Raw genomic sequence first — 12473 nt, forward strand, 5'->3', positions numbered from 1 at the left:
GTAGAAGTTTTATAACAAAAACAGGGGAGTGGTTAATCTTACAGTCCAGAAACAGAGGACCCTAGGACTATCAAGGGAGAAGAGCATAAGCAGAATGCGGGACCTTATCCAGAGAAGCAGCAGTGCCAGAGATGGAGGCAGAGATGGGGGCATGGAAAGGGGGAGCAGCTGAGGACTCTAGATTCATGGAGTAAGAAGAGAGGGACTAAGAGCTGGTGGCCAGGAGCAGACCTGCAGAATGTGCACTTTGGAGGTGTAAATTATTATATATGCCTGAGTGTTTTGATTTTTTTGTTTTGTTTTTTAAAAAAAAGCTAAAGTGAATAGAGAGAAATACTGGTAACTGATAGTACATGGAGGGAATTATAATCATTGTAATGAAACAAGGTGTATGATTTGTTGAATGTAAAACTAATGATCTGCCCTGTAAACTTTCACTCAATCCACAATAAAAACCTTACATAAATAAATAAAAGGGTGGGTCTTATGATATATAAATTATATGCCAGTTACAAAAGCCAGGCAAATGGTCATAGACCACCAGCCTCCTTCAGTCCTGGCCAGGTAACTATCTCAGAGGCAAATACAGCCAGATAGAGAGTCAGTCCCAAATAGATCTATCCTGACAGGTAGAATCAGGTAGAGGGCAGATAAGAGACCACCAGATGCAGAACACCTCCGGAGACAGAAACAGCCGCGTGAACTGTCGCAGACAATAATCTTATAGAGGAGACAGAACCGGAGACTACTGCACAATTAGTCCTAATTACAAACACACAGAGACAGGCCCAGGTCACGAAAGACCAGGGACGTGGACGTTCCCAGGCGGTCACAGACTTAAAGATACAGTCGGGCAGCCAGCCAGAGACCAGCAGCCACAGGCAGAAATAGAAGTGTAGGGGGTTCAGGCGAAAATACAGTCATCGGCAGTCATAAGAGATACTTAACCCTCGTCGTAGGGGCAGAGACTGGCAAAATAGTTCTAGATCATTAATATCCTACCTATATGGTGCCGCCTATAGGGACGATGGGATAGACAAACGGACAGACAATTCACAGGACACGCTCACAGATCCAGCCACGCAGGTAGGCTCAGGCCTCAGGACCATCCCCCTCCCAGTCAGTGCCCCTTCCCTCTTAGAAGGCCCCGCCCCTCCCAGCAAGGCCCCACCCCTAGACCAGGCCCCACCCCATCCTCCTGGCCCCCGCCCTCCAGCGTGTCCCGTTCCACGTGCCAGTTCCCGGGTTACCTTTGCTGCTGCCGTCGGGTCCCCGGAGCACCGTGCACTCGTCGATGACCCCGAAGGGCTGGAAGAGCCGCAGCACGTCCTCCTCCGACTGCTGCTTGTTCAGCATGCCCACAAACAGCTTCCGGTCCCCTGGGGCGGAGACACCACCTCAGTCGAGTCCCCAGGCCTCGGGGCCACCAGGCGTGTTGTGGGGGAGGTGTAGAAAGTGGGGCTGCAGGGCCTGGAGAAGGGGGTTCTCTCCACCTCCCGGTCCCCTGACGGTCCTACTTCTAGGCTTGTGCCCTTCAATCCCCACAGCCCCATGTGCTCCAGGATCCCACCCTCCTGGCAGAGAAGAACTGCCTCTACCTCCCCCCTCAGAGTAACAGCTGAAGTCTGTCTGTCCAGGCAGGGGTGGGCGCTGGTGGTCCCTACACCCTCACAGCATCCAGGGTGAGGGTACAGCTGGGGTCCTGGAGAGTCTGGACTTAGGGGGACGCTTGAAGGGTTTTGGTGGGGGTGGTCAGAGGCCAAGGGCGGGGCCAGAGGCTGGCCCCCTCAGGTAATTGCAAAAGTCTCCGTCTGTAATGGGGGAACATGGCAACTTCACCTTCCAGCGTTGTTGAGCTGGGTTGCTATGGAAACATGTTCTCGGCAGCTGTCACTCATGGGGGTAGGAGGGAAAGAGAGACAAGCAGAAGCTAGGGACTGTCGGGGAGAGACAGAGAGACGAAGGAGAGAAAGAGATGTGAGAGAAACCGAGAGTGGAAGAGACAGTAAGAGACAGAGGGAGAACCAGAGAGAAGAGGAGAGAAGGAGCTGAAGGGATAGAACAGATACAGAGGTGAAAGAGACAGAGACAGAGAGAGACAAAGCAAGAGGGTGTGGAGGCTTTCAGAGTCCAATTCTGCACTCCTTGGTCCACATTGGCAGCCCAGGTAAATGAGTGTGAAATCGAGCTCCTAAACACACACCAAAGCCCTAAAAACCTTGCCCTACACCTCCCAAATTAGCCTTTTCTTCAGGACCTGAGGGTAAGGAGTTGTTAAGTACCCTTAAGTTAGTGACCCTCTTCTCTGAGCAGCTGGCGGGTTCAAATCACAGGCCTTGTGGCTGGAATTCCAGTAGTACCACCCTTGCTCCCGAGAGTAAGGAGAGGGTGTGAAAATCTCCAAGACATACCAGGCTTGGATCCCACTGGGGACAGCAGAGGAGATCCCCCCCCATTCCATGGCCTCATCCTGACCCTGTGTTTCTGTGCATCCCCATACTGGGGCTGCAAGCCTACACGCTCCCATACCCCAGCCTCAACAATCAAGCACACGTGCTCCAACACTCACACCCACGCATGCAGTCCTGCACACAGACGGGCAGGCAGCCTCATCCTGCACCCGCACATTCTAGTTCCCATGCATCAGCCACAGAAACACGCATACACACAGTCCAAACACTGGCAAGCTCACACACACGTACTTGCCCAGACGTGCAAACATGCACACACACAGCCCTCCCCACTCTCAGAGTGTAATCAGAGCACTTCAGGGACCCTCTGCGCTGAGGGCCCCCTTACAGCACCCTGCAAGGAGTGGGGTGTTGCGTGCAGCTGGGCCTCTGGACTGCATACCACCCTTCCTGTCCTCTTGTGTCTGCCTTTCTTCCATCACTGGGTGAATGAGCAAGCATGTGATGTTGTTGCATGCATTTGGACAGTCTCAGATCCCAGACCCCATTGCCCCTCCTTTCCCCATTCCTTGCCCAACCGCCAGCCTTGTGGCTGAGGCTCCTGGTAGGCACGGAGAGATGACAACTACCTCCGCGGCTCTCACTGTCCGCAGGCTTCACCTGGATCGGCCGCGCCATCTATGAAGAGAAAGGGGAGGGAAGGCAGGATTCTCAGTAAATGGGGTGTGGGCAGGGGTCTCTTTTTGATCTGCCCACTTTTTTCAGCCTCAAAATTCCAACACCCTTCAGCAGTAGCTTACACGCCAGTCAAACCTAATGACCCATGGCCCCACCTTTGCTCCTCCTGGCAGGCAAACTCGTAGTCAGCCTTATAAACCCAGCAACAATATCCCCTCCTCCAGGAAGCCTCCCTACTGTTCCCAGAGATGGCCCAATGCTTTTGGACCCTGTTAGCGTGCTCCTTTGTGAAGTGGCTTTGCAGCAACACCCATCAAGGGGTGGAGTCTTTCTCTCCACGCCCTTAAATCTGGACGTGGCCATGTGACTTGCTTTGGCCCATAGAGAGTGGGAGAAGTGAAGCTCTCGGAGTTCTGAGAGGCCTTGCCGCTAACTTCCTTTCTTGCCCTATTGGAACCCTGGGACTCTCAAGCCTAGGAGAAACACTGCAGGGTGAGTGACCAGGAGAGTTGGGGAGACCCCATAGATAGAGTGCTTTGTGTCCTGGTTTGTCTACCCCAGTCAAGCCCCATCTGACTGCAGTGAGCCCAGGAAAGACCAGCAGAAGAACTGCGTGGCTGAGCCCAGCCCAGGCTCACCAACCCACAGGATCATGAACAAATAAAATGGTTATTGTTTACACCTCATTTGGGGATGATTTGTTACTCAACAGTAGCTGACTCATACACCAAGGCAGCTTTGGGTGGACGGACTGTCATATCTGAATGGACCAGCCTGCCATCTGGACACATTGTTCTGGTCACTTCTGCCCCTGCCCCAGGCACTGAAAATGACGTTTAAGGAAGAACTTTTCCCCTACACCCCTTCCAACATAGCCAGTCTTGGATACAAGCTTAGATATTTGAGACCAAACTCAAGGGATGTGTGAATGGCATTTGCTTCTCCACTGGTCCTGGACAAAATCGTGCCAATCAGGTGTCTCTGGTGAACTCCCATTCATCCTTCAAAACCCCACTCAAAAGCCCCCACCCAGGCAATCCTATCCCTCTGGATTTCTGCAGCCCAGGGCTGGAAGTATTTTATGTCTTGCTCTATGTCGCCTGGATTGGGGTGGGGCACAGCATCATACACACATCTCAGGATGCTTGAACCCCCAAATCTCCTTCCCTCTAAGCTCCTTCTCCCAGACCTAGACCCTTCCTTCATTCTGTGTCCCCTTCCTCTGAGGTCCCTTCCCTGTCTGAGCTCCTCCCCCAATCTTGGAACCCCCTCCCTCTGTAAGCCCCACTCTTCTGGAGTTCCCTCTCCTCTCTGGGTGTCCCACTCCACTCAGGACCCCCTTCCCCACTAAGTCCCTCCCCCTCAGAATCTCTTACCCTTCCCCCTCAAAGACCACCCCTGCCCCCGGCACATCTGGGCTGTCTCAATTGGAACCCAGAACCACCCAATGATCCCAGTTTTCTGGTTCAACCTTCCTCCTACCCAGTCACAACCTCAGAAAGACCCAGACCACCTATGAAAGGAGGAACCCAGGCCTTCCTTCCCCCACCCAGTCGGCTGGATCCCCATGCACACCGGGTTCACTTCTCCTGGGACCACACCCTGTTAGCTGAAGCCAGGGGAGACTTCAACCAGATGGGACCCACTTCAGGGCTGGGGACAGACAGAGGTGGCAAGGGGAAGTACAGAGGGGGGCACCTGAACTCCAACCCCTTCTCCCCACTTCCCACCCCGCCTCCACTCGCCCTCACCTCCTCCCCCCTCCCAGCACCTTGGGCAGATGAGGATGGGGTTGCCATGGCAACGCTGATTCACCACACGGAAGCTGGCAATTGTTGTTGCCATAGAAACTGCCTCTTAGGGGCAAGCCCAGCTCCTGCCTCGCACAAAAGAGATATTTAAATATAATCTTCTGGAGAAGCCTGAGCCCAGGGAGGAAGGGAGGGGGCAGCCTTGGGGTGAAAGTCTGCCCCCAACTCTGCCCCCTCCACTCCCACCCCATCCTCAGGCCCAGGGTGATTGTTCCCCATCTCCCTTGTCCGCCACAGAGCCTGGGACCTTTGCCTCCTACATGGAGGCCCCTTCCCATCCTGAGTCAGCTTGGAGTGGGCGGGCCCAGGGAAGCCAGGTGGATGGCACCCTCCTCTCCAACACCCCCCCTTCCAAAGGCCGAGGTTCAGAGGCCCGGCCGCCCCCTCCCCGCGGCCCCGTGGCCCGCCTTACCCACCGGCCGCCCGTCCTGGAGACGTGCGCCAGGCTGGCATCCACGTGCCGCCCCTGGGCGCCCAGGCGCGCACACGCTGCACGCTCGCCAGGCCCCGCGCCGCGCTCCCTGCGCCCCGCACCCAGGCAGACGCTACCAGGCTGGGAACTGGGTCTCCCCCACCCCATCCCGCCTCTCCCGTCCCCCTGCCCGCCCATCTGGCTCTGCCCACCTCCTTCCAGCTTCGTCTCTCCATCTGTCCCACCGAGGGCTCTGCCTAGTGCTCTCCCTCCCTCCTCCACCTTCTCTAGCTCCCCATCGCTCCATCCCTTCCCTGCCCCCTCCCTTCCTCTTGTCATTTATTGCACCACACTCCCGGAGCGCCCCATGCTGAGTAATTTTGGAACCCCAGAGAGAACACCTCCCCCCCCCCCCCAGCAGTAGGAGGAGGGAGTAAAAGAGTCAGGCATAGACACTTCCTGATCTGTTGAGGGTCAAGGCCTAGGAGGAAGGAGGGATAAAGGGCTGGGGAAGCCTGGAGCAAAGCACAGTGAAGGACCCAAGGCAATCCTGGGGCTGCACTGAAGATGGGAAATCTGTGATGGGTTTTGAAGTAGGAATAGAAGTCTGTTTTTGTTTGAGGTGAGGGGGGCAGTGGAAATAATTTCTCATATTGGAACAGTAGTTATACCCACTGACTTGTTTAATCTACAAACAATTTTATGAGATGGAAGCCTTCACTCCCATTTTACAGATGGGCAAACCAAGACTAGAGAGAAGGAAGAGAAAGTCAGGAACAGACAGAGGGTGATTGAAACCTGGAGTCCTCTGAGGACCCAACCCATCCTTCCTATGGGCTCAGGCTCCTGGGGTGTCTTGGATCTTTAGGGTGGGGCTGGGTATTCACTAGGTGACTTGAACCACAGGCGTCAAGTTCCCATTGCGTGTCCCCAGCTTGCTGGATGGTTTCAGCTAAACTGTATACCACAGAAACAAGCAGGCCCTTGGTATTTAGCCAAGATCTCTGGGAGGCACAACCAGTTTGCTCTTAACTACTAACCTCTAGGTTGGCAATTTGAACCCACCCACGGAAGAAAGACACGGTGATCAGCTTCTGTAACGATGACAACCAAGAAAAGCAAAAGCGCAGGGAGCAATTCTACTCCACCACCTGCGGTTGCCGTGAGTTGGAATCTACTCAACAACCATGGGTTTGAATTGTTTGTTTGTTTGTTTTATGTCTAGCCAGGCTGTGTTGTGAAACTGAGGTCCCTGGGAAGAGGAAATGCAGGGAGCGTTAGACTGGCGTAGCCAAGGAGTCTCTTGGATATGCACAGCTGTGCGGCTAGAAGATGTAGGGACAAGAGAGGAGGGTCCCAACTTGATTGATTCCAGGGTATATGAAGGAGAAAGAGAAGGAGGCAAGGCAGACCCCATCTGTCCCTCCTCCTCTCCCCACTGGGCCCCAGCCCAGCCTTTATCTAACACCCTGACCAATCCTCTCACCTGCTCTAAATCCTACTCTGGCTCCCTACTGCCCTTGGGGATAGAGTTCCAGCTTCTTATCCTGGCATTTGAAACCCCTTTGTTACTCAAGCCCAAATATTTTGTCCCCTCCTGCCACACCCCTAGGACCTGGCTGGGTCACATCCCCCTACCTTCGTACCTTTCAAGAGCTCCTTGAATGTCACCCCCTCCCTGAAGCCTTCTCCTTGCCAACCATCTGTTTCTCCTGTGCCCAGACCTTGCCTTGAGGGCACCCACAGCCACACACTTACTGTCACTCTTTGGAGTGAGCTCCTGAAGGGCAGGGGCTGAAGGGGACACCCACCAAGGCTCTCAAATGACGATTCAAATGACGTGAGATGAGCCCTATGGGTTCCAGACAGACAGGAAGCAGAACCCTGGTCCTGTTCCTGTGAACAATATGTGTGGGACATGGTAGCTGCTATGGGAAGTAGCCAGGCGTATGTGCCTAAGAATCTCCAGTTTACAGAAGAGCAAACAGGCCTGGAACGAAGGGATGACCCAGCCAGGTTCACAGAATTGGGCTTACCTGAGGCTATTAAGTCATTTAGCAACCAAGTTCCTATTGTGTGCCAAGATCCTGACATGCATCCCCTTATAGAATCTGCAAAACGCCTCTGTGGTTGTGAGGTGACATCAAGTTGACTCTGATTCCTAGTGACCCTAAGTCCAACAGAACACTCCCCAGTCCTGTACCAGCCTCACAGTCATTGCTATGCACGAGCCCATTGTTACAGCCGCTATGCCAACTCTTTCTCTTTTCTGATGATCCTCTGTTGTTGTTGTTGCTAAGGGTTCCAACTCATAGCAACCCAGTATAGGGTTTCTGAGGAGCGACTGATGAGTTTGAACCGCTGGCCTTGCAATTCAAACTGACCTTGCCTCAGAGAGCGGGGGGTGCTCACCTCCAGTACTTATGCCAAGATTCTAGGCATTCGGTTGTATAGATGAGGAGACGGAAGCCCAGGGAGCTCAAATCATTAGACTTCAGGCACCAGGAGACCCCGCTTGGTCTCAGGTTTGGCTTGACACGGGCCCAAGTCCTGTGATGTTAGGTGGGGAAGGTTCCTTTTAGGGTGGCTACCCCAGGCCCCTAAGGAGCTCTGGTAGCGTAGTGGTTACAAATCAGGCTGTGAACCGCAAGGTCAGCTGTTCTGCAGGAGAAAGATGAGGCTTTCTGTTCCTGTAAAGATTTACAGCCTCGGAAACCCTGTACAGGGTCGCTGTGAGTCAGAACCGACTCCATGGCACACAGCCACTACCACCCCCAGGCCCCTGGGTGCACAGAGCAGTTTTAGGAAGGGTCTGGGGGATCCTCAAAGCCAGTCAAACTCATCCCTTGTCAGGGAACTCAGGGGAACAACGGGCAGCTGAAATGTGTATATGTACGTGTGTATGTGAGTGTGTGCTTGTGAGTTACGAGGGTGTGTTGCATGTGTGTGAATGTGTCCGTGCATTGTGTGTGAGTGCATGAGTGTTGTGTGTTGTGTGAGTGTGTATTGTGAGTGGCTGTGTGTGCATGCATGTGTGTATATATTGTGGAGTGCATGTATGCATATGAGTGCATGTGCATGGATCTATGTGAGCGTGTATTGTGTTTGAGTGTGAGTGTGTATTGTGAGTGTGTGTATTGTTGAAGTGTATTTTTGTGTGTGTGTTGTGTGTGTGCACTGTGCATGTGTGTGAGTGTGTGGGGTGCATGTTTGTGTGTATTGTGTGCATGCATGTGCAGTGTGGCTGTGCATGCATGTGCACGTGTGTTGGTGTGTGTGGGAATGCGTGTGTATACGCGTGCATGCATGCATGTAAGTGTGTTTAGTGGGAGTGCATTGTGTGCGTGTGTGTGTGTGAACGTGTATTATGAGAGCACATATGTCTCTCGTACTCCAAGTCCTTCAGAGACAGCCAGTGCCCCTTTTAGTGTCCCAGCCCTCAAGAGCTCAGCAGCAGAGCATCCTCCCCTGCCCTGGCAGGTCTCCCCCCACCCCCTAGCTCCTTGAAGCCCAAGCGGTTCCGGCTGCAAGGGGAGGATCCCAGGCTTGACTGCCAGCCGCCGAGCCTCGATTGGTTCCAGGGTCCTCGGCCCATTCCAGGGGCTCTATTCTGGGATTCTGGGATTCAATTTAGGATCCGATTCCAGAACGCTGAGATTTGATTAAACGGCTTCCCCCGCGGATGCTGCTCTGACATCAGCGGAGGGAATTGGAAAGGGGGTCGTGCTTGCCTCAGAGAGCGGGGGTGCTCAGCTGTGTCCTGGAGGGAAACTCGGATCAGCAAATGACCCAGGTCAGCCTTGCTGCTATAGAGAAAGCACTCCTTAATGCATCCTCAACACACAGACAGACACACAGGCACACCTACACATATAAACACACAGACACACATGCACATGTAAACGCACATCTACACAGACAGGCACACCAACATATAAAAACACACATTTACACAGACAGACACACCCACATACATAAACACACATCCACACAAACACACATCCACATACATAAGCACACATATACAACTCATATACATGGGTACACCCACACCTACATACATCTCCACAGACACACAGACACAGATAGACAGACATCAGTACACAGACACACCAATATAGACACAGGTACACCCACACTCAGATATGTAAGCACATAAAAATAGATACATATGCATACATGTACAGACACAACCACATTCACATGCATAAACACATACATACACGTGTATGCAAACACTTACATACATATTGATGCATACACACATAAATATACACAAGCACACACATAACATTTAGACCCTCATACACAGATAATCAGACTCATATACACACATACAGTGTACACAATACACTCATAACAGATGAACATATGCACAATAATGCATGCACACACATATACATATATACTCACTCAGTACACATATATATATATATACTTGCATGGGATCACACTATGTACATATATGCAATACACTAACATATACACAGGCACACATACTCATATACACAATACACTCACATATACACATAATCACATACATAAATACACATAGAATCACACTTCTCTACATATACACAATGCACTCACATGCACATATACACAATATACAATACACACACACACAGATATACACAGACACATACATACACACAGAATCACATTCACATACATGACACACTCACATACACACAGAATCACACTCATACACACACAATACACTCACATACACACATGTACACACATACACATGCGCACAGGGGCAGTGCTTTGTTTTCAGGGTTGGGACCAGAGGAGAAAGCAGTTGCCTTGGTTTCCTGTAAGACCGGTGCTGCCCCTGGCTCACAGGTGGCGTATACCACATCACTTTTATATGACCTTTCTCACCATGGTCTTGGAACTCCCACCCAGTGACTACGAAGGATGGTGCAAATAAGGTGTCTGTGGCCCACTAACAGGATTGGATCACTTTCTAAAAATGCAAATAAGGTGCAAGGTACCATGCAGATTAAGGTCGACTCAATGGCACTTAACAACAACAACGAGGGAATTGGAGTTCTGGTGTGGCTCTGCGGGCTAATGCACTGAACTACAAAGTCGGTTTGAACTACAAGGTCAGCAGTTCAAGTTCACCAGCCACTCCTTGTCGAAACCAACTCGACGGCACTTAACAACAACACCAATGAGGGGATTGGTCAGGTTTGCCATCCCAGAGGCAGAAAGGGGGGAGCTCACTGCTACCAATAAAGAAGAGCTAGGCGTGGGATCGACTCATTGGACCTGGGGTCCCTGCTCTAAGAACCCCCTAGAGCCAGGAGGCAAACAGAGAGAGTGAGAAGAAGCAGCTAAGAATCAGTGGTAGGAGACTGGCTCAAGACAGCACAGTGGGCTTCCTGACCCACACAGCAAGGTGGCTACAATACTCAAGGAGAGCCATGAAGTGGGAAAGCTGAGTGTTTGGAGGACGAGGCTTCCTGGTGGACTGGGGTGCCCCTGGGCACTTAATGGCAGAGCTAAAGAACTTTGTAATACTTGCCAGAGCACGGCAGAAGTCAGGACAGGCCACGAGGCCTGAGGGACCAAGTGGCTGAGGGCAGAGGGCAGAGGGCCAACAGTCAGGGCGAAGTCTGCCTGTGGACATGGCTGAGAAACTGTCCAGACCAGAGAACTCTACCTGAATTATCCTGGTTCTGAGTTGTACCCTGTTACATCCCCAATAAATCCCATAGTCATGAATATGGTTTCTGGGTCCTCTCAGAATGAATTCTCAAACCCAGCAGAGACGTAGAGAATGGGTAGACAGGCTGGAGAGGGGAGGTATGTCTGACGTCTGCCCATAGGATGCAGCTTTGGGTTGATGCTGATGGTGATCCTCCCCCTTGTGAAGTTAGAAGAAATCAGATGCCCCCATTCATGCCATTTTCTACTCAGGTGTGTGCAGGTGCATGCGGATGCATGAGCCTACAGGTGGGCTTTTAAAATGCAAAACCAATAACCTCTTGTACCTGTGAATGGACCTTATTTGGGAACAGGGTATTGGAAGATATTATCAATTAACAAGTCTATACTGGAGGAGAATGGGTCCTAATCTCACCTGAGTGGAGCTTTATTAAAGAGGAAGCTTAGATAGAAGGGTGACATGTGACTTACAGAGACAGATGTAAACTAAGGAAGGAAGGTCAGGAAGTGCCAGGAGCCACTAGAGAAGCAAGGAGAGAGGCAGGAACCGTTCTCCCTCCCAGCCTTCACAACGAACGAACATGGTGGATACCCTAGCTGGGATTTCCAGCTTCCAGAACGGTGAGACAGTGTATTTATGTTCTTAAAAGCCACCCATTTTGTGATCCGTTGCTACAACTGTTGTTATGTACCATTGAATCGGTTCTGACTCATAGCAATACAATGCACAACAGAATGAAACACTGCCTGGTCCCGTATCATCCTCACAATTGTTCTTATGTTTGAGCCTTTGGTGCTGCCACTGTTAATCCATCTTGCTGATGGGACTTCTTCTTGTTCACTCACCCTCCACTTTTCCACGCATGATGTCCTTCTCCAGGGATTGGTCTCTCTTGACACTATGTCCAGAGTACAAGACATGAAGTCTTATCATCCTGATACCAAGGAGCATTCAGACTATTCTTCTTCCAAGACAGATTTGTTCATTCTTCTGGCAATCTGTGGTACTTTCAATATTCGTCATCAATCAGTTGCATCAATTATTCATTCTACGGTCTTCCTTATTCATTGTCCATCTTTCACATGCATATGAAGTGATTAGAAATACCATGGCTTGTGTCAGGTACTCCTTAGTCCTCAAAGTGACATCTTTTTTGCTCTTGAACACTTTACAAAGGTTTTTTACAGCAGATCTGCCTAATGCAATAATACGTTATTAGATTTCTTGACTGCTACTTCCAGGAGCATTGATTGTGGATCCAGGCAAAATGAAGTCTTTGACAATTTTAATCTTTTCTCCGTTTATCGTGTTATTTATTGGTCCAGTGGTGAGGATTTTTGTTTTCTTGACATTGAGATTCAATCCATACCGAAGGCTGTGCTCTTGGATTTTCATCAGTATTTCAAGTCCTTTTTGCTTTCAGCAAGCAAAGTTGTGCCATCTTCATATTGCAGGTGGTTAATGTTGTTGTTGTTGTTGTT

General features: G+C 51.1%; 1 protein-coding gene across 1 annotated transcript in view; it reads right to left on the bottom strand.

The window, feature by feature from the left end:
• The window catches only part of CELF5 (CUGBP, Elav-like family member 5), a 69992-nt gene that overhangs the window by 20372 nt on the left and 37147 nt on the right, over positions 1–12473 (bottom strand). Inside the window, exons 3-4 of the mRNA XM_006868955.1 lie at positions 3038–3089; positions 1251–1379 (exon numbers count right to left, since the gene is read on the bottom strand). Of these exons, the coding sequence (XP_006869017.1) occupies positions 1251–1379; positions 3038–3089 (181 nt within the window). The remainder of the gene's footprint in view (positions 1–1250; positions 1380–3037; positions 3090–12473) is intronic.

This window comes from Chrysochloris asiatica, unplaced genomic scaffold, assembly GCF_000296735.1.
Source record: "Chrysochloris asiatica unplaced genomic scaffold, ChrAsi1.0 scaffold00125, whole genome shotgun sequence".
Classification (NCBI taxonomy): Eukaryota; Metazoa; Chordata; class Mammalia; order Afrosoricida; family Chrysochloridae; genus Chrysochloris; species Chrysochloris asiatica.